The 24889-nt window shown below is 53.8% G+C and overlaps 1 protein-coding gene across 1 annotated transcript in view; it reads left to right on the plus strand.

Moving 5' to 3' along the window:
- OTOG (otogelin) overlaps positions 1-24889 on the plus strand; it is a gene marked incomplete at its 5' end in the record, with an annotated part of 247619 nt that overhangs the window by 57865 nt on the left and 164865 nt on the right. The window contains 2 exons of the mRNA XM_072131623.1: positions 19338-19384; positions 19481-19626. Coding sequence (XP_071987724.1) covers positions 19338-19384; positions 19481-19626 — 193 coding nt within the window. The remainder of the gene's footprint in view (positions 1-19337; positions 19385-19480; positions 19627-24889) is intronic.

Raw genomic sequence — 24889 nt, forward strand, 5'->3', positions numbered from 1 at the left:
TGTATAGGGGGCAGTGTCCTGGGTGAAGGATATCCAGGGTGCTTTATAGGGGCAGTGTCCTGGGTGATGGATGTCCAGGGTGCTTTATAGGGGCAGTGTCCTGGGTGATGGATGTCCAGGGTGCTGTATAGGGGGCAGTGCCCTGGGTGATGGATATCCAGGGTGCTGTATAGGAGGTAGTCTCCTGGGTGATGAATATCCAGGGTGCTGTATAGGGGGCAGTGTCCTGAGTGAAGGATTTCCATGGCGGTGTATAGGGGGCAGTGCCCTGGGTGATGGATATCCAGGGTGCTGTATAGGGGGTAGTCTCCTGGGTGATGGATATCCAGGGCGTTGTATAGGGGGCAGTGTCCTGGGTGATGGATATCCAGGGTGCTCTATAGGGGGCAGTGTCCTGGGTGAAGGATTTCCAGGGCGGTATATAGGGGGCAGTGTCCTGGGTGAAGGATTTCGAGGGCGGTGTACAGGGCGCAGTGTCCTGGGTGATGGATGTCTAGGGTGCTGTATAGGGGGCAGTGTCCTGGGTGATGGATTTCCAGGGTGCTGTATAAGGGGCAGTGTCCTGGGTGATGGATTTCAAGGGCGGTGTATAGGAAACCGTGTCCTAAATGAAGGATTTCCAGGGCGTTGTATAAGGGGCAGTGTCCTGGGTGAGGGATGTCCAGGGTGCTGTATAGGGGGCAGTGTCCTGGGTGATGGATGTCCAGGGTGCTGTATAGGGGGCAGTGTCCGGGGTGAAGGATATCCAAGGCAGTATATAGGGGGCAGTGTCCTGAGTAAAGGATTTCCAGGGTGGTGTATAGGGGGCAGTGTCCTGGGTGATGGATATCCATGGTGCTGTATAGGGGGCAGTGTCCTGAGTGATGGATGTCCAGGGTGGTGTATAGGGGGCAGTGTCCTGGGTGAGGGATATCCAGGGTGCTGTATAGGGGGCAGTGTCCTGGGTGATGGATGTCCAGGGTGCTGTATAGGGGGCAGTGTCCTGGGTGATGGATGTCCAGGGTGCTGTATAGGGGGTAGTGTCCTGGGTGAAGGATTTCCAGGGTGCTGTATAGGGGGCAGTGTCCGGGGTGAAGGATATCCAGGGCGGTGTATAGGGGGCAGTGTCCTGGGTGAGGGATTTCCAGGGTGCTGTATAGGGGGCAGTGTCCTGGGTGAGGGATTTCCAGGGTGCTGTATAGGGGGCAGTGTCCTGAGTGAAGGATTTCCAGGGTTCTGTATAGGGGCAGTGTCCTGGGTGATGGATATTCAGGGTGCTGTATAGGGGGCAGTGTCCTGGGTGATGGATTTCCAGGGCGTTGTATAGGGGGGCAGTGTCCTGGGTGATGGATATCCAGGGCGGTGTATAGGGCACAGTGTCCTAAGTGAAGGATTTTTAGGGTGCTGTATAGGGGGCAGTGTCCTGGGTGATGGATTTCCAGGGTGCTGTATAGGCGGCAGTGTCCTGGGTGATAGATATCCAGGGTGCTGTATAGGGGGCAGTGTCCTGGGTGAAGGATATCCAGGGTGCTGTATAGGGGGCAGTGTCCTGGGTGATGGATATCCAGGGCGGTGTACAGGGCGCAGTGTCCTGAGTGATGGATATCCAGGGTGCTGTATAGGGGGCAGTGTCCTGAGTGATGGTTATCCAGGGCGGTGTACAGGGCGCAGTGTCCTGGGTGATGGATATCCAGGGTGCTGTATAGGGGGCAGTGTCCTGAGTGAAGGATATCCAGGGCGGTGTACAAGGCACAGTGTCCTGAGTGAAGGATATCCAGGGTGCTGTATAGGGGGCAGTGTCCTGGGTGAAGGATATCCAGGGTGCTCTATAGGGGACAGTGTCCTGGGTGAAGGATTTTCAAGGGCGTTGTATAGGGGGCAGTGTCCTGAGTGAAGGATTTCCAGGGTGGTGTATAGGGGTCAGTGTCCTGGGTGATAGATATCCAGGGGGGAGTATAGGGGGGCAGTGTCCTGGGTGAAGGATTTCCAGGGTGCTGTATAGGGGGCAGTGTCCTGGGTGATGGATGTCCAGGGTGCTGTATAGGGGGCAGTGTCCTGGGTGATGGATGTCCAGGGCGGTGTATAGGGGTCAGTGTCCTGAGTGAAGGATTTCCAGGGTGCTGTATAGGGGGCAGTGTCCTGAGTGAAGGATTTCTAGGGTGGTGTATAGGGGTCAGTGTCCTGGGTGATAGATATCCAGGGGGGAGTATAGGGGGGCAGTGTCCTGGGTGAAGGATTTCCAGGGTGCTGTATAGGGGGCAGTGTCCTGGGTGATGGATGTCCAGGGTGCTGTATAGGGGGCAGTGTCCTGGGTGATGGATGTCCAGGGCGGTGTATAGGGGGCAGTGTACAGGGTGAAGGATATCCAGGGCAGTATATAGGGGGCAGTGTCCTGGGTGATGGATATCCAGGGTGCTCTATAGTGGGCAGTGTCCAGGGTGAAGGATATCCAGGGCAGTACATAGGGGGCAGTGTCCTGGGTGATGGATGTCCAGGGTGCTGTATAGGGGGCAGTGTCCGGGGTGAAGGATATCCAAGGCAGTATATAGGGGGCAGTGTCCTGAGTAAAGGATTTCCAGGGTGGTGTATAGGGGGCAGTGTCCTGGGTGAAGGATATCCAGGGTGGTGTATAGGGGGCAGTGTCCTGAGTGATGGATGTCCAGGGTGGTGTATAGGGGGCAGTGTCCTGGGTGAGGGATATCCAGGGTGCTGTATAGGGGGCAGTGTCCTGGGTGATGGATGTCCAGGGTGCTGTATAGGGGGCAGTGTCCTGGGTGATGGATGTCCAGGGTGCTGTATAGGGGGCAGTGTCCTGGGTGAAGGATATCCAGGGTGCTGTATAGGGGGCAGTGTCCTGGGTGATGGATGTCCAGGGTGCTGTATAGGGGGCAGTGTCCGGGGTGAAGGATATCCAAGGCAGTATATAGGGGGCAGTGTCCTGAGTAAAGGATTTCCAGGGTGGTGTATAGGGGGCAGTGTCCTGGGTGAAGGATATCCAGGGCGGTGTATAGGGCGCAGTGTCCTGGGTGAAGGATTTCAAGGGTGCTGTATAGGGGGCATTGTCCGGGGTGAAGGATATCCAGGGCGGTGTATAGGGGGCAGTGTCCTGGGTGAGGGATTTCCAGGGTGCTGTATAGGGGGCAGTGTCCTGGGGGAGGGATTTCCAGGGTGCTGTATAGGGGGCAGTGTCCTGAGTGAAGGATTTCCAGGGTTCTGTATAGGGGCAGTGTCCTGGGTGATGGATATTCAGGGTGCTGTATAGGGGGCAGTGTCCTGGGTGATGGATTTCCAGGGCGTTGTATAGGGGGGCAGTGTCCTGGGTGATGGATATCCAGGGCGGTGTATAGGGCACAGTGTCCTAAGTGAAGGATTTTTAGGGTGCTGTACAGGGGGCAGTGTCCTGGGTGATGGATTTCCAGGGTGCTGTATAGGCGGCAGTGTTCTGGGTGATAGATATCCAGGGTGCTGTATAGGGGGCAGTGTCCTGGGTGAAGGATATCCAGGGTGCTGTATAGGGGGCAGTGTCCTGGGTGATGGATATCCAGGGCGGTGTACAGGGCGCAGTGTCCTGAGTGATGGATATCCAGGGTGCTGTATAGGGGGCAGTGTCCTGAGTGAAGGATATCCAGGGCGGTGTACAAGGCACAGTGTCCTGAGTGAAGGATATCCAGGGTGCTGTATAGGGGGCAGTGTCCTGGGTGAAGGATATCCAGGGTGCTCTATAGGGGACAGTGTCCTGGGTGAAGGATTTTCAAGGGCGTTGTATAGGGGGCAGTGTCCTGGGTGAAGGATATCCAGGGTGCTCTATAGGGGACAGTGTCCTGGGTGAAGGATTTTCAAGGGCGGTGTATAGGGCGCAGTGTCCTTGGTGATGGATATCCAGGGTGCTGTATAGGGGGCAGTGTCCTGGGTGAAGGATATCCAGGGTGCTGTATAGGGGGCAGTGTCCTTGGTGATGGATATCCAGGGTGCTGTATAGGGGGCAGTGTCCTGGGTGAAGGATATCCAGGGTGGTGTATAGGGGGCAGTGTCCTGAGTGAAGGATATCCAGGGCGGTGTACAGGGCGCAGGTTCTGGGTGATGGATTACCAGGGCGATGTATAGGGGGCAGTGGCCTGAGTAAAGGATTTCCAGGGTGCTGTATAGGGGGCAGTGTCCTGGGTGAAGGATATCCAGGGTGCTTTATAGGGGCAGTGTCCTGGGTGATGGATGTCCAGGGTGCTTTATAGGGGCAGTGTCCTGGGTGATGGATGTCCAGGGTGCTGTATAGGGGGCAGTGCCCTGGGTGATGGATATCCAGGGTGCTGTATAGGGGGTAGTCTCCTGGGTGATGGATATCCAGGGTGGTGTATAGGGGGCAGTGTCCTGGGTGATGGATATCCAGGGTGGTGTACAGGGCGCAGTGCCCTGGGTGATGGATATCCAGGGTGCTGTATAGGGGGTAGTCTCCTGGGTGATGGATATCACGGGTGGTGTATAGGGGGCAGTGTCCTGGGTGATGGATATCCAGGGTGCTCTATAGGGGGCAGTGTCCTGGGTGAAGGATTTCCAGGGCGGTATATAGGGGGCAGTGTCCTGGGTGAAGGATTTCCAGGGCGGTGTACAGGGCGCAGTGTCCTGGGTGATGGATGTCTAGGGTGCTGTATAGGGGGCAGTGTCCTGGGTGATGGATTTCCAGGGTGCTGTATAAGGGGCAGTGTCCTGGGTGATGGATTTCAAGGGCGGTGTATAGGAAACCGTGTCCTAAATGAAGGATTTCCAGGGCATTGTATAAGGGGCAGTGTCCTGGGTGAGGGATTTCCAGGGTGCTGTATAGGGGGCAGTGTCCTGAGTGAAGGATTTCCAGGGTGTTGTATAGGGGGGCAGTGTCCTGGGTGATGGATTTCCGGGGTGCTGTATAGGGGAAAGTATCCTGGGTGATGGATATCCAGGGTGCTGTATAGGGGGCAGTGTCCTGGGTGAAGGATTTCCAGGGTGGTGTATAGGGGACAGTGTCCTGGGTGAAGGATTTCCAGGGTGTTGTATAGGGGACCGTGTCCTGGGTGAAGGATTTCCAGGGTGCTGTATAGGGGACAGTGTCCGGGGTGAGGGATTTCCGGGGTGCTGTATAGGGGGCAGTGTCCTGGGTGATGGATATCCAGGGTGGTGTACAGGGCGCAGTGCCCTGGGTGATGGATATCCAGGGTGCTGTATAGGGGGTAGTCTCCTGGGTGATGGATATCCAGGGTGGTGTATAGGGGGCAGTGTCCTGGGTGATGGATATCCAGGGTGCTCTATAGGGGGCAGTGTCCTGGGTGAAGGATTTCCAGGGCGTTGTATAGGGGGCAGTGTCCTGGGTGAAGGATATCCAGGGTGCTCTATAGGGGACAGTGTCCTGGGTGAAGGATTTTCAAGGGCGTTGTATAGGGGGCAGTGTCCTGAGTGATGGATATCCAGGGTGCTGTATAGGGGGCAGTGTCCTGAGTGAAGGATATCCAGGGCGGTGTACAAGGCACAGTGTCCTGAGTGAAGGATATCCAGGGTGCTGTATAGGGGGCAGTGTCCTGGGTGATGGATATCCAGGGTGCTCTATAGGGGACAGTGTCCTGGGTGAAGGATTTTCAAGGGCGTTGTATAGGGGGCAGTGTCCTGGGTGAAGGATATCCAGGGTGCTCTATAGGGGACAGTGTCCTGGGTGAAGGATTTTCAAGGGCGGTGTATAGGGCGCAGTGTCCTTGGTGATGGATATCCAGGGTGCTGTATAGGGGGCAGTGTCCTGGGTGAAGGATATCCAGGGTGCTGTATAGGGGGCAGTGTCCTTGGTGATGGATATCCAGGGTGCTGTATAGGGGGCAGTGTCCTGGGTGAAGGATATCCAGGGTGGTGTATAGGGGGCAGTGTCCTGAGTGAAGGATATCCAGGGCGGTGTACAGGGCGCAGGTTCTGGGTGATGGATTACCAGGGCGATGTATAGGGGGCAGTGGCCTGAGTAAAGGATTTCCAGGGTGCTGTATAGGGGGCAGTGTCCTGGGTGAAGGATATCCAGGGTGCTTTATAGGGGCAGTGTCCTGGGTGATGGATGTCCAGGGTGCTTTATAGGGGCAGTGTCCTGGGTGATGGATGTCCAGGGTGCTGTATAGGGGGCAGTGCCCTGGGTGATGGATATCCAGGGTGCTGTATAGGGGGTAGTCTCCTGGGTGATGGATATCCAGGGTGGTGTATAGGGGGCAGTGTCCTGGGTGATGGATATCCAGGGTGGTGTACAGGGCGCAGTGCCCTGGGTGATGGATATCCAGGGTGCTGTATAGGGGGTAGTCTCCTGGGTGATGGATATCACGGGTGGTGTATAGGGGGCAGTGTCCTGGGTGATGGATATCCAGGGTGCTCTATAGGGGGCAGTGTCCTGGGTGAAGGATTTCCAGGGCGGTATATAGGGGGCAGTGTCCTGGGTGAAGGATTTCCAGGGCGGTGTACAGGGCGCAGTGTCCTGGGTGATGGATGTCTAGGGTGCTGTATAGGGGGCAGTGTCCTGGGTGATGGATTTCCAGGGTGCTGTATAAGGGGCAGTGTCCTGGGTGATGGATTTCAAGGGCGGTGTATAGGAAACCGTGTCCTAAATGAAGGATTTCCAGGGCGTTGTATAAGGGGCAGTGTCCTGGGTGAGGGATTTCCAGGGTGCTGTATAGGGGGCAGTGTCCTGAGTGAAGGATTTCCAGGGTGTTGTATAGGGGGGCAGTGTCCTGGGTGATGGATTTCCGGGGTGCTGTATAGGGGAAAGTATCCTGGGTGATGGATATCCAGGGTGCTGTATAGGGGGCAGTGTCCTGGGTGAAGGATTTCCAGGGTGGTGTATAGGGGACAGTGTCCTGGGTGAAGGATTTCCAGGGTGCTGTATAGGGGACAGTGTCCGGGGTGAGGGATTTCCGGGGTGCTGTATAGGGGGCAGTGTCCTGGGTGATGGATATCCAGGGTGGTGTACAGGGCGCAGTGCCCTGGGTGATGGATATCCAGGGTGCTGTATAGGGGGTAGTCTCCTGGGTGATGGATATCCAGGGTGGTGTATAGGGGGCAGTGTCCTGGGTGATGGATATCCAGGGTGCTCTATAGGGGGCAGTGTCCTGGGTGAAGGATTTCCAGGGCGGTATATAGGGGGCAGTGTCCTGGGTGAAGGATTTCCAGGGCGGTGTACAGGGCGCAGTGTCCTGGGTGATGGATGTCTAGGGTGCTGTATAGGGGGCAGTGTCCTGGGTGATGGATTTCCAGGGTGCTGTATTAGGGGCAGTGTCCTAAATGAAGGATTTCCAGGGCGTTGTATAAGGGGCAGTGTCCTGGGTGAGGGATTTCCAGGGTGCTGTATAGGGGGCAGTGTTCTGAGTGAAGGATTTCCAGGGTGTTGTATAGGGCACAGTGTCCTTGGTGAGGGATATCCAGGGCGGTGTACAGGGGGCAATGTCCTTGGTGAAGGATTTCTAGGGTGGTGTATAGGGGGCAGTGTCCTGGGTGAAGGATTTCCAGGGTGCTGTATAGGGGGCAGTGTCATCTGTGATGGATATCCATGGCGGTGTATAGGGGGCAGTTTCCTGGGTGATGGATATCCAGGGTGCTGTATAGGGGACAGTGTCCTGAGTGAAGGATATCCAGGGTGCTGTATAGGGGGCAGTGTCCTGGGTGAGGGATTTCCGGGGTGCTGTATAGGGGGCAGTGTCCTGGGTGATGGATTTCTAGGGTGGTGTATAGGGGGCAGTGTCCTGGGTGAAGGAATTCCAGGGTGCTCTATAGGGGGAAGTGTCCTGGGTGAAGGCTATCCATGGCGGTGTATAGGGGGCAGTGTCCTGGGTGATGGATATCCATGGTGCTCTATAGGGGGCAGTGTCCTTGCTGAAGGATTTCCAGGGTGCTGTATAGGGGGCAGTGTCCTGGGTGATGGATTTCCAGGGTGCTGTATAGCGGGCAGTGTCCTGGGTGATGGATATCCAGGGTGCTGTATAGGGGCAGTGTCCTGGGTGAAGGATTTCCAGGGTGCTGTATAGGGGGCAGTGTCCTGGGTGAGGGATATCAATGGCGGTGTATAGGGGGCAGTGTCCTTGGTGAAGGATTTCTAGGGTGCTCTATAGGGGGCAGTGTTTCTTGGGTGAGGGATATCCATGGCGGTGTATAGGGGGCAGTGTCCTGGGTGATGGATATCCAGGGTGCTGTATAGGGGGCAGTGGCCTGAGTGAAGGATATCCAGGGCGGTGTATAGGGGTCAGTGTCCTGGGTGATGGATTTCCAGGGTGCTCTTTAGGGGCAGTGTCCTGGGTGAAGGATTTCCAGGGTGGTGTATAGGGGGCAGTGTCCTGAGTGATGGATATCCATGGTGCTATATAGGGGTCAGTGTCCTGGGTGATGGATATCCATGGTGCTATATAGGGGCAGTGTCCTGGGTGATGGATATCCAGGGCGGTGTATAGGGGGCAGTGTCCTGAGTAAATGATTTCCAGGGTGCTCTATAGGGGGCAGTGTCCTGGGTGAAGGATTTCCAGGGTGCTGTATAGGGGGCAGTGTCCTGAGTGATGGATATCCATGGTGCTATATAGGGGTCAGTGTCCTGGGTGATGGATATCCATGGTGCTATATAGGGGCAGTGTCCTGGGTGATGGATATCCAGGGCGGTGTATAGGGGGCAGTGCCCTGGGTGATGGATATCCAGGGTGCTATATAGGGGTCAGTGTCATGGGTGATGGATATCCAGGGTGCTATATAGGGGCAGTGTCCTGGGTGATGGATTTCCAGGGTGGTGTATAGGTGGCAGTGTCCTGAGTAAATGATTTCCAGGTTGCACTATAGGGGGCAGTGTCCTGGGTAAAGGATTTCCAGGGTGCTGTATAGGGGGCAGTGTCCTTGGTGATGGATATCCAGGGTGCTCTATAGGGGGCAGTGTCCTGGATGAAGGATATCCAGGGCGGTGTATAGGGGCAGTGTTCTGGGTGATGGATATCCAGGGCGGTGTATAGGGGGCAGTGTCTTGGGTGATGGATATCCAAAGTGGAGTACAGGGGGCAGTGTCCTGGGTGAAGGATTTCCAGGGCAGTATATAGGGGGCAGTGTCCTGAGTGATGGATATCCAGGGCGGTGTATAGGGGGCAGTGTCTTGGGTGATGGATATCCAGGGTGCTGTATAGGGGGCAGTGTCCTGGGTGAAGGATTTCAAGGGCGGTGTATAGGGGGCAGTGTCCTGAGTGATGGATATCCAGGGCGGTGTATAGGGGGCAGTGTCCTGGGTGAAGGATTTCCAGGGTGCTGTATAGGGGGGCAGTGTCCTGGGTGAAGGATTTCCAGGGTGCTGTATAGGGGACAGTGTCCTGGGTGATGGTTTTCCAGGGCGGTGTATAGGGGGCATTGTACTAGGTGATGGATATCCAGGGTGCTGTATAGGGGGCAGTGTCTTGGGTGATGGATATCCACGGTGGTGTATAGGGGGCAGTGTCCTGGGTGAAGGATATCCAGGGTGCTGTATAGGGGGGCAGTGTCCTGGGTGAAGGATTTCCAGAGTGCTGTATAGGGGACAGTGTCCTGGGTGATAGATATCCAGGGTGGTGTATAGGGGGCAGTGTCCTGGGTGATGGATATCCAGGGTGGTGTATAGGGGGCAGTGTCCTGGGTGATGGATATCCAGGGTGGTGTATAGGGGGCAGTGTCCTGGGTGATGGATATCCAGGGTGCTATATAGGGGTCAGTGTCCTGGGTGATGGATTTCCAGGGTGCTCTTTAGGGGCAGTGTCCTGGGTGAAGGATTTCCAGGGTGGTGTATAGGGGGCAGTGTCCTGAGTGATGGATATCCATGGTGCTATATAGGGGTCAGTGTCCTGGGTGATGGATATCCATGGTGCTATATAGGGGCAGTGTCCTGGGTGATGGATATCCAGGGCGGTGTATAGGGGGCAGTGTCCTGAGTAAATGATTTCCAGGGTGCTCTATAGGGGGCAGTGTCCTGGGTGAAGGATTTCCAGGGTGCTGTATAGGGGGCAGTGTCCTGAGTGATGGATATCCATGGTGCTATATAGGGGTCAGTGTCCTGGGTGATGGATATCCATGGTGCTATATAGGGGCAGTGTCCTGGGTGATGGATATCCAGGGCGGTGTACAGGGGGCAATGTCCTTGGTGAAGGATTTCTAGGGTGGTGTATAGGGGGCAGTGTCCTGGGTGAAGGATTTCCAGGGTGCTGTATAGGGGGCAGTGTCATCTGTGATGGATATCCATGGCGGTGTATAGGGGGCAGTTTCCTGGGTGATGGATATCCAGGGTGCTGTATAGGGGACAGTGTCCTGAGTGAAGGATATCCAGGGTGCTGTATAGGGGGCAGTGTCCTGGGTGAGGGATTTCCGGGGTGCTGTATAGGGGGCAGTGTCCTGGGTGATGGATTTCTAGGGTGGTGTATAGGGGGCAGTGTCCTGGGTGAAGGAATTCCAGGGTGCTCTATAGGGGGAAGTGTCCTGGGTGAAGGCTATCCATGGCGGTGTATAGGGGGCAGTGTCCTGGGTGATGGATATCCATGGTGCTCTATAGGGGGCAGTGTCCTTGCTGAAGGATTTCCAGGGTGCTGTATAGGGGGCAGTGTCCTGGGTGATGGATTTCCAGGGTGCTGTATAGGGGGCAGTGTCCTGGGTGATGGATATCCAGGGTGCTGTATAGGGGCAGTGTCCTGGGTGAAGGATTTCCAGGGTGCTGTATAGGGGGCAGTGTCCTGGGTGAGGGATATCAATGGCGGTGTATAGGGGGCAGTGTCCTTGGTGAAGGATTTCTAGGGTGCTCTATAGGGGGCAGTGTTTCTTGGGTGAGGGATATCCATGGCGGTGTATAGGGGGCAGTGTCCTGGGTGATGGATATCCAGGGTGCTGTATAGGGGGCAGTGGCCTGAGTGAAGGATATCCAGGGCGGTGTATAGGGGTCAGTGTCCTGGGTGTTGGATATCCAGGGTGCTATATAGGGGTCAGTGTCCTGGGTGATGGATTTCCAGGGTGCTCTTTAGGGGCAGTGTCCTGGGTGAAGGATTTCCAGGGTGGTGTATAGGGGGCAGTGTCCTGAGTGATGGATATCCATGGTGCTATATAGGGGTCAGTGTCCTGGGTGATGGATATCCATGGTGCTATATAGGGGCAGTGTCCTGGGTGATGGATATCCAGGGCGGTGTATAGGGGGCAGTGTCCTGAGTAAATGATTTCCAGGGTGCTCTATAGGGGGCAGTGTCCTGGGTGAAGGATTTCCAGGGTGCTGTATAGGGGGCAGTGTCCTGAGTGATGGATATCCATGGTGCTATATAGGGGTCAGTGTCCTGGGTGATGGATATCCATGGTGCTATATAGGGGCAGTGTCCTGGGTGATGGATATCCAGGGCGGTGTATAGGGGGCAGTGCCCTGGGTGATGGATATCCAGGGTGCTATATAGGGGTCAGTGTCCTGGGTGATGGATATCCAGGGTGCTATATAGGGGCAGTGTCCTGGGTGATGGATTTCCAGGGTGGTGTATAGGTGGCAGTGTCCTGAGTAAATGATTTCCAGGGTGCTCTATAGGGGGCAGTGTCCTGGGTAAAGGATTTCCAGGGTGCTGTATAGGGGGCAGTGTCCTTGGTGATGGATATCCAGGGTGCTCTATAGGGGGCAGTGTCCTGGATGAAGGATATCCAGGGCGGTGTATAGGGGCAGTGTTCTGGGTGATGGATATCCAGGGCGGTGTATAGGGGGCAGTGTCTTGGGTGATGGATATCCAAAGTGGAGTACAGGGGGCAGTGTCCTGGGTGAAGGATTTCCAGGGCAGTATATAGGGGGCAGTGTCCTGAGTGATGGATATCCAGGGCGGTGTATAGGGGGCAGTGTCTTGGGTGATGGATATCCAGGGTGCTGTATAGGGGGCAGTGTCCTGGGTGAAGGATTTCAAGGGCGGTGTATAGGGGGCAGTGTCCTGAGTGATGGATATCCAGGGCAGTGTATAGGGGGCAGTGTCCTGGGTGAAGGATTTCCAGGGTGCTGTATAGGGGGGCAGTGTCCTGGGTGAAGGATTTCCAGGGTGCTGTATAGGGGACAGTGTCCTGGGTGATGGTTTTCCAGGGCGGTGTATAGGGGGCATTGTACTAGGTGATGGATATCCAGGGTGCTGTATAGGGGGCAGTGTCTTGGGTGATGGATATCCACGGTGGTGTATAGGGGGCAGTGTCCTGGGTGAAGGATATCCAGGGTGCTGTATAGGGGGGCAGTGTCCTGGGTGAAGGATTTCCAGAGTGCTGTATAGGGGACAGTGTCCTGGGTGATAGATATCCAGGGTGGTGTATAGGGGGCAGTGTCCTGGGTGATGGATATCCAGGGTGGTGTATAGGGGGCAGTGTCCTGGGTGATGGATATCCAGGGCGGTGTATAGGGGGCAGTGTTCTGGGTGATGGATATCAAAGGGCGGTTTATAGGGCGCAGTGTCCTGGGTGATGGATATCCATGGTGCTATATAGGGGCAGTGTCCTGAGTGATGGATATCCAGGGCGGTGTATAGGGGGCAGTGTCCTGGGTGATGGATATCCAGGGTGGTGTATAGGGGGCAGTGTCCTGGGTGATGGATATCCAGGGCGGTTTATAGGGTGCAGTGTCCTGGGTGATGGATATCCAGGGGGGAGTATAGGGGGGCAGTGTCCTGGCTGAAGGATTTCCAGGGTGGTGTATAGGGGGCAATGTCCTGGGTGATGGATGTCCAGGGTGCTGTATAGGGGGCAGTGTCCTGAGTGAAGGATTTCCAGGGCGTTGTATAGGGGGCAGTGTCCTGGGAGAAGGATATCCAGGGTTCTCTAAAGGGGCAGTGTCCTGGGTGATGGATTTCCAGGGCGGTGTATAGGGGGCAGTGTCCTGGGTGATGGATTTCCAGGGCGGTGTATAGAGGGCAGTGTCCTGAGTGATGGATATCCAGAGTGCTGTATAGGGGGCAGTGTCCTGAGTGAAGGATATCCAGGGTGTTCTATAGGGGGAAGTGTCCTGGGTGAAGGATATCCAGGGCGTTGTATAGGGGGCAATGTCCTGGGTGAAGGATATCCAGGGCGATGTATAGAGGGCAGTGTCCTGAGTGATGGATATCCAGGGTGCTGTATAGGGGGCAGTGTCCTGAGTGAAGGATTTCCAAGGCGGTGTATAGGGTGCAGTGTCCTGGGTGATGGATTTCCAGGGTGTTGTATAGGGGGCAGTGTCCTGAGTGAAGGATATCGAGGGCGGTGTATAGGGGGCAATGTCCTGAGTAAAGGATTTCCAGGGTGCTGTATAGGGGGCAGTGTCCTGGGTGAAGGATTTTTAGGGTGCTGTATAGGGGGCAGTGTCCTGGGTGATGGATATCCAGGGCGGTGTATAGGGGGCAGTGTCCTGGGTGATGGATATCCAGGGTGCTGTATAGGGGGGCAGTGTCCTGGGTGATGGATATCCAGGGTGCTGTATAGGGGGGCAGTGTCCTGGGTGATGGATATCCAGGGTGCTGTATAGGGGGGCAGTGTCCTGGGTGAAGGAAATCCAGGGTGCTGTATAGGGGGGCAGTGTCCTGGGTGATGGATATCCAGGGTGCTGTATAGGGGGACAGTGTCGTGGGTGAAGGATATCCAGGGCAGTGTACAGGGCGCAGTGTCCTGGGTGATGGATATCCAGGGTGCTGTATAGGGGGCAGTGTCCTGGGTGAAGGATTTCCAGGGCATTGTATACGGGGCAGTGTCCTGGGTGATTGATATCCAGGGTACTGTATAGGGGCAGTGTCCTGGGTGAAGGATTTCTAGGGTGCTGTGTAGGGGGCAGTGTCCTGGGTGAAGGATTTCCAGGGTGGTGTATAGGGGGCAGTGTCCTGGGTGAAGGATATATAGGCCATTGTATAGGAGGCAGTGTCCTGGGTGAAGGATATCCAGGGCTGTGTATAGGGGGGCAGTGTCCTGAGTGAAGGATTTCCAGGGTGCTGTATAGGGGGCAGTGTCCTGGGTGAGGGATTTCCAGGGTGCTGTATAGGGGGGCAGTGTCCTGGGTGAGGGATTTCCAGGGCGGTGTATAGGGTGCAGTGTCCTGGGTGATGGATATCCAGGGCGTTGTATAGGGGGCAATGTCCTGGGTGAAGGATTTCCAGGGTGCTGTATAGGGGGCAGTGTCCTGAGTAAAGGATTTCCAGGGTGGTGTATAGGGGGCAGTGTCCTGGATGATGGATATCCAGGGCGGTGTAAAGGGGGGCAGTGTCCTGGGTGATGGATATCCAGGTCGGTGTATAGGGGCAGTGTCCTGAGTAAAGGATTTCCAGGGCGGTGTATAGGTGGCAGTGTCCTGGGTGATGGATATCCAGGGCTGTGTATAGGGCGCAGTGTCCTGGGTGATGGATATCCAGGGGGGAGTATAGGGGGGCAGTGTCCTGGGTGAAGGATTTCCTGGGTGGTGTATAGGGGGCAGTGTCCTGGGTGAGGGATATCCAGGGTGGTGTATAGGGGACAGTGTCCTGGGTGATGGATATCCAGGGCGGTGTATAGGGGGCAGTGTCCTGGGTGATGGATATCCAGGGCGGTGTAAAAAGGGCAGTGTCCTGGGTGATGGATATCCAGAGGGGAGTATAGGGGGCAGTGTCCTGGGTGAAGGATTTCCAGGGTGGTGTATAGGGGGCAGTGTCCTGGGTGATGGATGTCCAGGGTGCTGTATAGGGGGCAGTCTGCTGAGTGAAGGATTTCCAGGGCGTTGTATAGGGGGCAGTGTCCTGGGTGATGGATATCCAGGGCGTTGTATAGGGGGAAGGGTCCTTGGAGAAGGATATCCAGGGTGCTCTATAGGGGGCAGTGTCCTGGGTGATGGATATCCATGGTGCTCTATAGGTGCAGTGTCCTGGGTGATGGATATCCAGGGCGGTGTATAGGGGGCGGTGTCCTGGGTGATGGATTTCCAGGGCGGTGTATAGGGGGTAGTGTCCTGAGTGATGGATATCCAGGGTGCTGTATAGGGGGGCAGTGTCCTGGGTGATGGATGTCCAGGGCGGTGTATAGGGGGCAGTGTCCTGGGTGATGGATATCCAGGGCGGTGTATAGGGGGCAGTGTCCTGAGTGAAGGATATCCAGGGCGTTGTATAGGGGGCAATGTCCTGGGTGAAGGATTTCCAGGGTGCTCTATAGGGGGAAGTGTCCTGGGTGATGGATATCCAGGGCGTTGTATAGGGGGCAATGTCCTGGGTGAAGGATTTCCAGGGTGCTGTATAGGGGGCAGTGTCCTGGGTGTAGGATATCCAGGTTGGGGTATAGGGGGCAGTGTCCTGAGTGAAGGATTTCCAGGGTGGTTTATAGGGGGCAGTGTCCTGGGTGAGGGATTTCCAGGGTGCTGTATAGGGGGCAGTGTCCTGGGTGATGGATGTCCAGGGCGGTGTATAGGGGGCAGTGCCTGGGTGAAGGATATCCAGGGCAGTGTACAGAGTGCATTGTCCTGGGTGATGGATATCCAGGGTGCTGTATAGGGGGCAGTGTCCTGAGTGAAGGATATCCAGGGCGGTGTACAGAGTGCATTGTCCTGGGTGATGGATATCCAGGGTGCTGTATAGGGGGTAGTGTCCTGAGTGATGGATATCCAGGGCGGTGAATAGGGGGCAGTGTCCTGAGTGAAGGATATCCAGGGCGGTGTATAGGGGCAGTGTCCTGAGTGATGGATATCCAGGGTGCTGTATAGGGGGCAGTGTCCTGAGTGAAGGATATCCAGGGTGCTCTATAGGGGGCAATGTCCTGGGTGAAGGATTTCCAGGGTGCTGTATAGGGGGCAGTGTCCTTGATGATGGATATCTAGGTTGGGGTATAGGGGGCAGTGTCCTGAGTGAAGGATTTCCAGGGTGGTGTATAGGGGGCAGTGTCCTGGGTGAGGGATTTCCAGGGTGCTGTATAGGGGGCAGTGTCCTTGATGATGGATATCCAGGTTGGGGTATAGGGGGCAGTGTCCTGAGTGAAGGATTTCCAGGGTGCTGTATAGGGGGCAGTGTCCTGAGTGAAGTATATCCAGGGCAGTGTACAGAGTGCATTGTCCTGGGTGATGGATATCCAGGGTGCTGTATAGGGGGTAGTGTCCTGAGTGATGGATATCCAGGGCGGTGAATAGGGGGCAGTGTCCTGAGTGAAGGATATCCAGGGCGGTGTATAGGGGCAGTGTCCTGAGTGATGGATATCCAGGGTGCTGTATAGGGGGCAGTGTCCTGAGTGAAGGATATCCAGGGTGCTCTATAGGGGGCAATGTCCTGGGTGAAGGATTTCTAGGGTGCTGTATAGGGGGCAGTGTCCTTGATGATGGATATCCAGGTTGGGGTATAGGGGGCAGTGTCCTGAGTGAAGGATTTCCAGGGTGCTGTATAGGGGGCAGTGTCCTGAGTGAAGGATATCCAGGGCAGTGTACAGAGTGCATTGTCCTGGGTGATGGATATCCAGGGTGCTGTATAGGGGGTAGTGTCCTGAGTGATGGATATCCAGGGCGGTGAATAGGGGGCAGTGTCCTGAGTGAAGGATATCCAGGGCGGTGTATAGGGGCAGTGTCCTGAGTGATGGATATCCAGGGTGCTCTATAGGGGGCAATGTCCTGGGTGAAGGATTTCCAGGGTGCTGTATAGGGGGCAGTGTCCTTGATGATGGATATCCAGGTTGGGGTATAGGGGGCAGTGTCCTGAGTGAAGGATTTCCAGGGTGGTGTATAGGGGGCAGTGTCCTGGGTGAGGGATTTCCAGGGTGCTGTATAGGGGGGCAGTGTCCTAGGTGAGGGATTTCCAGGGCGGTGTATAGGGGGCAGTGTCCTGAGTGATGGATATCCAGGGTGCTGTATAGGGGGGCAGTGTCCTCGGTGAGGGATTTCCAGGGTGCTGTATAGGGGGGCAGTGTCCTGGGTGATGGATATCCAGGGCGGTGTATAGGGGGCAGTGTCCTGGGTGATGGATATCCAGGGCGTTGTATAGGGGGCAGTGTCCTGGGTGATGGATATCCAGGGCGGTGTATAGGGGGCAGTGTCCTGGGTGATGGATATCCAGGGCGGTGTATAGGGGGCAGTGTCCTGGGTGATGGATATCCAGGGCGGTGTACAGGGCGCAGTGTCCTGGGTGATGGATATTCAGGGTGCAATTTTGAACCCAAAAAAAGAAAAAAGGTAAGTGTGTAAAGGCTGAAAAATCAATAAACTTTATTACAAATTCATATACAAATGATCAAAAAGATCCTACAAGCATGATTAAAAACATTTAAAAGTGTACAAAAACACATACAGATAACAAATTGGGTCAGAGTCAGGTTGCCCAGACCCACATACGGCCACAGGTCAGCACAAAAGTATATGGATGCAATCCCTTCACAAGGATAAGGATGGAGATGTAGCCCTGAAAGACTCTGTCTAGTTACTGTCCTTAAAAAATGGGAGAAATAGGTCAAAATGCAAATGCTCAAGGAGAGTCAGATGAAATTCCTACACAAAGCCCAGGACAGAAATAAACCTAATAGTAGAGCCAAACAAGTATGGCAGGGAACAAAGGTAATTCAATACAATCAAAAAGCAGAGCAGAGCCCACACCATCAAACGTTCCTAATCATTATAGCCCAAGTGGGGAGAGGGAAGATTGGATCACAGACCCGTGGCCGGAGGCACCCCACGCGTTCCGTCGCTAGATTGCGACTTCCTCAGGGGTAAGGATTTCCAGGGTGCTGTATAGGGGGCAGTGTCCCGGGTGATGGATATCCAGGGTGCTGTATAGGGGGCAGTGTCCTGAGTGAAGGATTTCCAGGGTGCTGTATAGGGGGCAGTGTCCTGAGTGAAGGATATCCAGGGCGGTGTATAGGGCGCAGTGTCCTGGGTGATAGATATCCAGGGGGGAGTATAGGGGGGCAGTGTCCTGGGTGAAGGATTTCCAGGGTGGTGTATAGGGGGCAGTCTCCTGGGTGATGGATGTCTAGGGTGCTGTATAGGGGGCAGTGTCCTGAGTGAAGGATTTCCAGGGTGGTGTATAGGGGGCAGTGTCCTGGGTGATGGATATCCAGGGTGCTGTGTAGGGGGCAGTGTCCTAAGTGAAGGATTTCCATGGCGGTGTATAGGGGGCAGTGTCCTGGGTGATGGATGTCCAGGGTGGTGTATAGAGGCAGTGTCCTGGGTGAAGGATTTCCAGGGTGGTGTATAGGGGGCAGTGTCCTGAGTGAAGGATTTCCAGGGTGCTATATAGGGGTCAGTGTCCTGGGTGATGGATTTCCAGGGTGCTCTTTAGGGGCAGTGTCCTGGGTGATGGATATCCAGGGTGGTTTATAGGGGGCAGTGTCCTGGGTGATGGATATCCAGGGTGCTGTGTAGGGGGCAGTGTCCTAAGTGAAGGATTTCCATGGCGGTGTATAGGGGGCAGTGTCCTGGGTGATGGATGTCCAGTGCGGTGTATAGGGGGCAGTGTCCTGGGTGATGGATATTTAGGGCGTTGTATAGGGGGCAGTGTCCTGGGAGAAGGATATCCAGGGTGCTATATAGGGGGTAGTGTCCTGGGTGATGGATATCCAGTGCGGTGTATAGGGGGCAGTGTCCTGGGTGATGGATATTTAGGGCGTTGTATAGGGGGCAGTGTCCTGGGAGAAGGATATCCAGGGTGCTATATAGGGGGTAGTGTCCTGGGTGATGGATATCCAGGGTGCTGTATAGGGGGCAGTGTCCTGGGTGATGGATGTCCAGTGCGGTGTATAGGGGGCAGTGTCCTGGGTGATGGATATTTAGGGCGTTGTATAGGGGGCAGTGTCCTGGGAGAAGGATATCCAGGGTGCTATATAGGGGGTAGTGTCCTGGGTGATGGATATCCAGGGTGGTGTATAGGGGCAGTGTCCTGGGTGATGGATTTCCAGGGTGCTCTATAGGGGGCAGTGTCCTGGGTGATGGATGTCCAGGGCGGTGTATAGGGGGCAGTGTCCTGAGTAAATTATTTCCAGGGTGCTCTATAGGGGGCAGTGTTTCTTGGGTGAAGGATTTCCAGGGCGTTATATAGGGGGCAGTGTCCTGGGTGAAGGATTTCCAGGGTGCTGTATAGGGGGGCAGTGTCCTGGGTGAAGGATTTCTAGGTCGGTGTATAGGTGACAGTGTTCTGGGTGAAGGATTTCCAGGGAGCTCTATAGGGGGCAGTGTCCTGAGTAAATGATTTCCAGGGTGCTCTATAGGGGGCAGTGTTTCTTGGGTGAAGGATTTCCAGGGTGCTCTATAGGGGGCAGTGTCCTGGGTGAATGATTTCCAGGGTGTTGTATAGGGGGCAGTGTCCTGGGTGAAGGGTTTTCAGGGTGCTGTATTGGTTTGGGATATATGTACCAGTGTCTTGCCCCTATATGTTGGTAGGATGGATCGCCTGTAGTCTTTCAGCTTCTGGTTTATGATTTTCCCCTTCTTTTCGCAGCACGTGTACTGGAGGGAAATGGGTCTGCACGGAGCTGACCTGCCCAGGTGAGTGCCACTGAGGTTTTGTGTGGCACTGGCTTTCTGCAGTCATTGTGGGGCGCCACTGATCCCTACCTCTTCTGTCATTCTCTTTTTCTTCAGCTGAATGTTCTGTCACAGGAGACTTCAACATTATGACATTTGACGGACGTAAATACACGTTCCAGGCGCCGTGTCAGTACATCCTGGCGAAGAGCCGCTCATCCGCGACATTCACTGTGTCCCTGCAGAACGCCCCCTGTGGTGCGGTGAGTTACAGCACTAGTATTCTCCATCATACCAGGTCCTTACCACGAGTCCTCCTCAAACCCTCCTCATCCCAGAGAGAAGATGCAAGGTCTAGGCACATTGGGCTCCATATGTTGTGTAGGAGTCATTAACCTGGTACAGACTGGTCAGGTGCCCTTCCATCACTGGTCCCAGGTCTAGTCAGCACAGTCAAGGTTTGTCAGATCCTGGAGGCACAACGAGTCTGCTTCCACGTGAGGCGGGCTTTTATTGTTTGATCCCAGTGGTCACCAGATCTGAAGATAGTGGCCTCCAGAGCTTATAGACAAGGCTTTAATAATTGTCTTTATGTTTGAATTGGCGAAGTCGCCCACGTTCTGTGTCTGTGCCGTGTCACCACCTGGCCCTATTAAGGACTGACTAGATAAGGTCTTCACATAGCGGAGAGATGGAGGGGGCAGAGGAGAATTTCCTGGACGGGACCACAAAGCTCTCAGTCATCATGTTCTTCAGAGCTGGTGACAGGAGCCGTCATCAAGCCATAAGTGGTTTCAGAATTATGGGAAATTTTACTAAAGCGCTTTTTGGAAAGAGAATGAGATGAGCGATGAGTGCAGCTTAACGTGGTTTCCAGTGTCAGCAGAAAAATCTTTGTACTTTACTGAGATGAGAAAAGATTTGAATATAAGATTTTTTTGGAGAGTTTAGAGCAGATCATGTGAGAGGAGTCGGGATGAAACTATGAAAGGATCAATTCATGAGCACAAAGAATTATCCTCATCTAGAATTTCTTCTCTTCACAACCAATTGACAATGAAAGTGTCCATAGGATAGAGCAAGTAGTGACCTCCCAGCACATTGGGATCCATCAGTAGCTCCCTAATGTCCTACATGAACCATGGCATCCATAGGTAGCTGCCCAGTGTCCTACATGAACCATGGCATCCATTGGTAGCTGCATAGTGTCCTACATGAACCAAAGCATCCAAAGGTAGCTGCCCAGTGTCCTACATGAACCAAAGGATCTATAGGTAGCTGCCCAGTGTCCTACATGCACCAAAGGATCCATAGGTAGCTGGATAGTGTCCGACATGAACCAAAGCATCCATGGCTGGCTGGATAGTGTCTTACATGAACCAAAGCATCCATAGGTTGCTGTCCAGTGTCCTACATGAACCATGGCATCCATAGGTAGCTGCCCAGTGTCCTACATGAACCATAGCATTCATAGGTAGCTGCCCAGTGTCCTACATGAACCATGGCATCCATAGGTAGCTCCCTAGTGCCGTACATGAAGTATGGCATCCATAGGTAGCTCCCTAGTGTCCTTCATGAACCAAAACCTCCATAGGTAGCTTCGCAGCATCCTACATGAACCATGGCATCCATTGGTAGCTTTGCAGTGTCCTACATGAACCATGGCATCCATAGGTAATTGCCCAGTGTCCTTCATGAAGCAAAGCATCCATAGGTAGCGTTCCAGTGTGCTACATGAACCATGGCATCCACAGGTAGCTGTCCAGTGTCCTACATGTACCAGGGCATCCATAGGTAGCTTCGCAGTGTTCTACATGAACCATGGCATCCATATGTGGCTGCCCAGTGTCCTACATGTAGCAAAGCATCCATTGGTAGCTTCCCAGTGTCCTACATGTAGCAAAGCACCCATAGGTAGCTGCCCAGTGTCCGACATGAACCATGGCATCCATAGGTAGCTGCCCAGTATCCTACATGAACCAATGCATCCATAGGTAGCTGCCCAGTGTCCTACATGAACCAAGGCATTGATGTGTAGCTGCTTAGTGCCCTACATGAACTATGGCATCCATGGGTAGCCCGCTAGTGTGCTACATGAACCAAAGCATCCATAGGTAGCTTCCCAGTGTCCTACATGAATCATGGCATCCATAGGCAGCTGCCCAATGTCCTACATATACTAGGGCATCCATAGGTAGCTGCCCAATGTCATACATGTAGCAAAGCACCCATAGGTAGCTGTCCAGTGTCCTAAATGAACCATGGTATCCATAGGTAGCTGCCCAGTGTCCTACATGAAGCAAAGCATCCATAGGTATCTGCCCAGTGTCCTACATGAACCATGGCATCCAGAGGTAGCTGCCCAATGTCCTACATGTACCAGGGCATCCATAGGTAGCTGCCCAGTGTCCGACATGTAGCAAAGCATCCATAGGTAGCTGTCCAGTGTCCTACATGAACCATGGTATCCATAGGTAGCTGCCCAGTATCCTACATGAACTATGGCATCCATATGTAGCTCTCTAGTGTCCTACATGAACCATGACATCCATAGATAGCTTTCCAGTGTCCTACATGAACCATGGCATCCATATGTGGCTGCCCAGTGTCCTACATGCAGCAAAGCATCCATTGGTAGCTGCCCAGTGTCCTACATGTAGCAAAGCACCCATACGTAGCTGTCCAGTGTCCTAAATGAACCATGGTATCCATAGGTAGCTGCCCAGTGTCCTACATGAACCATGGCATCCATAGGTAGCAAAGCAAGTGTTCTACATGTAGCAAAGCATCCATAGGTAGCTGCCCAGTGTCCTACATGTAGCAAAGCACCCATAGGTAGCTGTCCAGTGTCCTACATGAACCATGGTATCCATAGGTAGCTGCCCAGTATCCTACATGAACTATGGCATCCATATGTAGCTCCCTAGTGTCCTACATGAACCATGACATCCATAGATAGCTTTCCAGTGTCCTACATGAACCATGGCATCCATATGTGGCTGCCCAGTGTCCTACATGTAGCAAAGCATCCATTGGTAGCTGCCCAGTGTCCTACATGTAGCAAAGCATCCATAGGTAGCTGCCCAGTGTCCTACATGAACCATGGCACCCATAGGTAGCTGCCCAGTGTCCTACATGAACCATGGCATCCATAGGTAGCAAAGCAAGTGTTCTACATGTAGCAAAGCATCCATAGGTAGCTGTCCAGTGTCCTACATGAACCAAAGCATCCATGGGTAGCTGCCCAGTGTCCTACATGAAGCAACGCACCCATAGGTAGCTGCCCAATGTCCTACATGAACCATGGCATCCATAGGTAGCTCCCTAGTGCCCTAAATGAACCATGGCATCCATAGGTAGCTCGATAGTGTCCTACATGAACCAAAGCATCCATAGGTAGCTGCCCAATGTCCTAAATGAACCATGGTATCCATAGGTAGCAAAGCAAGTGTCCTACATGAAGCAAAGCATCCATAGGTAGCTGCCCAGTGTCCTACATGAACTATGGCATCCATATGTAGCTCCCTAGTGTCCTACATGAACCTTGGCATCCATAGGTAGCTTCCAAGTGTCCTACATGAACCATGGCATCCATAGGTAGCTGCACAGTGTCCTACATGAAGAAAAGCATCCATAGGTAGCTGCCCAGTGTCCTACATGTACCAGGGCATCCATAGGTAGCTGCCCAATGTCCTACATGTTCCAGGGTATCCATAGGCAGCTGCCCAGTGTCCTACATGTAGCAAAGCATCCATAGGTAGCTGTCCAGTGTCCTACATGAACCATGGCAACCAAAGGTAGCTGCCCAGTGTCCTAAATGAACCATGGCATCCATAGGTAGCTGCCCAGTGTCCTACATGAACCAAAGCATCCATAGGTAGCTGCCCAGTGTCCTACATGTACCAACACACCCATAGGTAGCTGACCAATGTCCTACATGAACCATGGCATCCATAGGTAGCTCCCTAGTGCCCTACATGAACTATGGCATCCATAGGTAGCTGCCCAGTGTCCTACATGAACCTTGGCATCCATAGGTAGCTGCATAGTGTCCTACATGAACCAAAGCATCCATAGGTAGCTGCCCAGTGTCCTACATGAACCAAAGGATCCATAGGTAGCTGCCCAGTGTCCTACATGCACCAAAGGATCCATAGGTAGCTGGATAGTGTCCGACATGAACCAAAGCATCCATGGGTAGCTGGATAGTGTCTTACATGAACCAAAGCATCCATAGGTTGCTGCCCAGTGTCCTACATGAACCATGGCATCCATAGGTAGCTGCCCAATGTCCTACATGGACCATGGCATTCATAGGTAGCTGCCCAGTGTCCTACATGAACCATGGCATCCATAGGTAGCTCCCTAGTGCCGTACATGAAGTATGGCATCCATAGGTAGCTCCCTAGTGTCCTTCATGAACCAAAGCCTCCATAGGTAGCTTCGCAGTTTCCTACATGAACCATGGCATCCATTGGTAGCTTTGCAGTGTCCTACATGAACCATGGCATCCATAGGTAGCTGCCCAGTGTCCTTCATAAAGCAAAGCATCCAAAGGTAGCGTTCCAGTGTGCTGCATGAACCATGGCATCCACAGGTAGCTGTCCAGTGTCCTACATGTACCAGGGCATCCATAGGTAGCTTCGCAGTGTCCTACATGAACCATGGCATCCATATGTGGCTGCCCAGTGTCCTACATGTAGCAAAGCATCCATTGGTAGCTTCCCAGTGTCCTACATGTAGCAAAGCACCCATAGGTAGCTGCCCAGTGTCCTCCATGTACCAGGGCATCCATAGGTAGCTTCCCAGTGTCCTACATGTAGCAAAGCATCCATAGGTAGCTGCCCAGTGTCCGACATGAACCATGGCATCAATAGGTAGCTGCCCAGTACCCTACATGAACCAATGCATCCATAGGTAGCTGCCCAGTGTCCTACATGAACCAAGGCATTGATGTGTAGCTCCTTAGTGCCCTACATGAACTATGGCATCCATAGGTAGCCCGCTAGTGTGCTACATAAACCAAAGCATCCATAGGTAGCTTCCCAGTGTCCTACATGTACCAGGGCATCAATAGGTAGCTGCCCAATGTACTACATGTAGCAAAGCACCCATAAGTAGCTGTCCAGTGTCCTAAATGAACCATGGTATCCATAGGTAGCTGCCCAGTGTCCTACATGAAGCAAAGCATCCATAGGTAGCTGCCCAGTGTCCTACATGTACCAGGGCATCCATAGGTAGCTGCCCTGTGTCCTACATGTAGCAAAGCATCCATAGGTAGCTGCCCAGTGTCCTACATGTAGCAAAGCATCCATAGGTAGCTTCCCAGTATCCTACTTGAACCACGGCACCCATAGGTAGCTGCCCAGTGTCCTACATGAACCATGGCATCCATAGGTAGCTGCCCAATGTCCTATATGTACCAGGGCATCCAAAGGTAGCTGCCCAATGTCCTAAATGAACCATGGTATCCATAGGTAGCAAAGCAAGTTTTCTACATGTAGCAAAGCATCCATAGGTAGCTGT

The sequence above is a fragment of the Engystomops pustulosus genome, unplaced genomic scaffold (assembly GCF_040894005.1).
Source record: "Engystomops pustulosus unplaced genomic scaffold, aEngPut4.maternal MAT_SCAFFOLD_107, whole genome shotgun sequence".
In the NCBI taxonomy this organism is placed as follows: domain Eukaryota; kingdom Metazoa; phylum Chordata; class Amphibia; order Anura; family Leptodactylidae; genus Engystomops; species Engystomops pustulosus.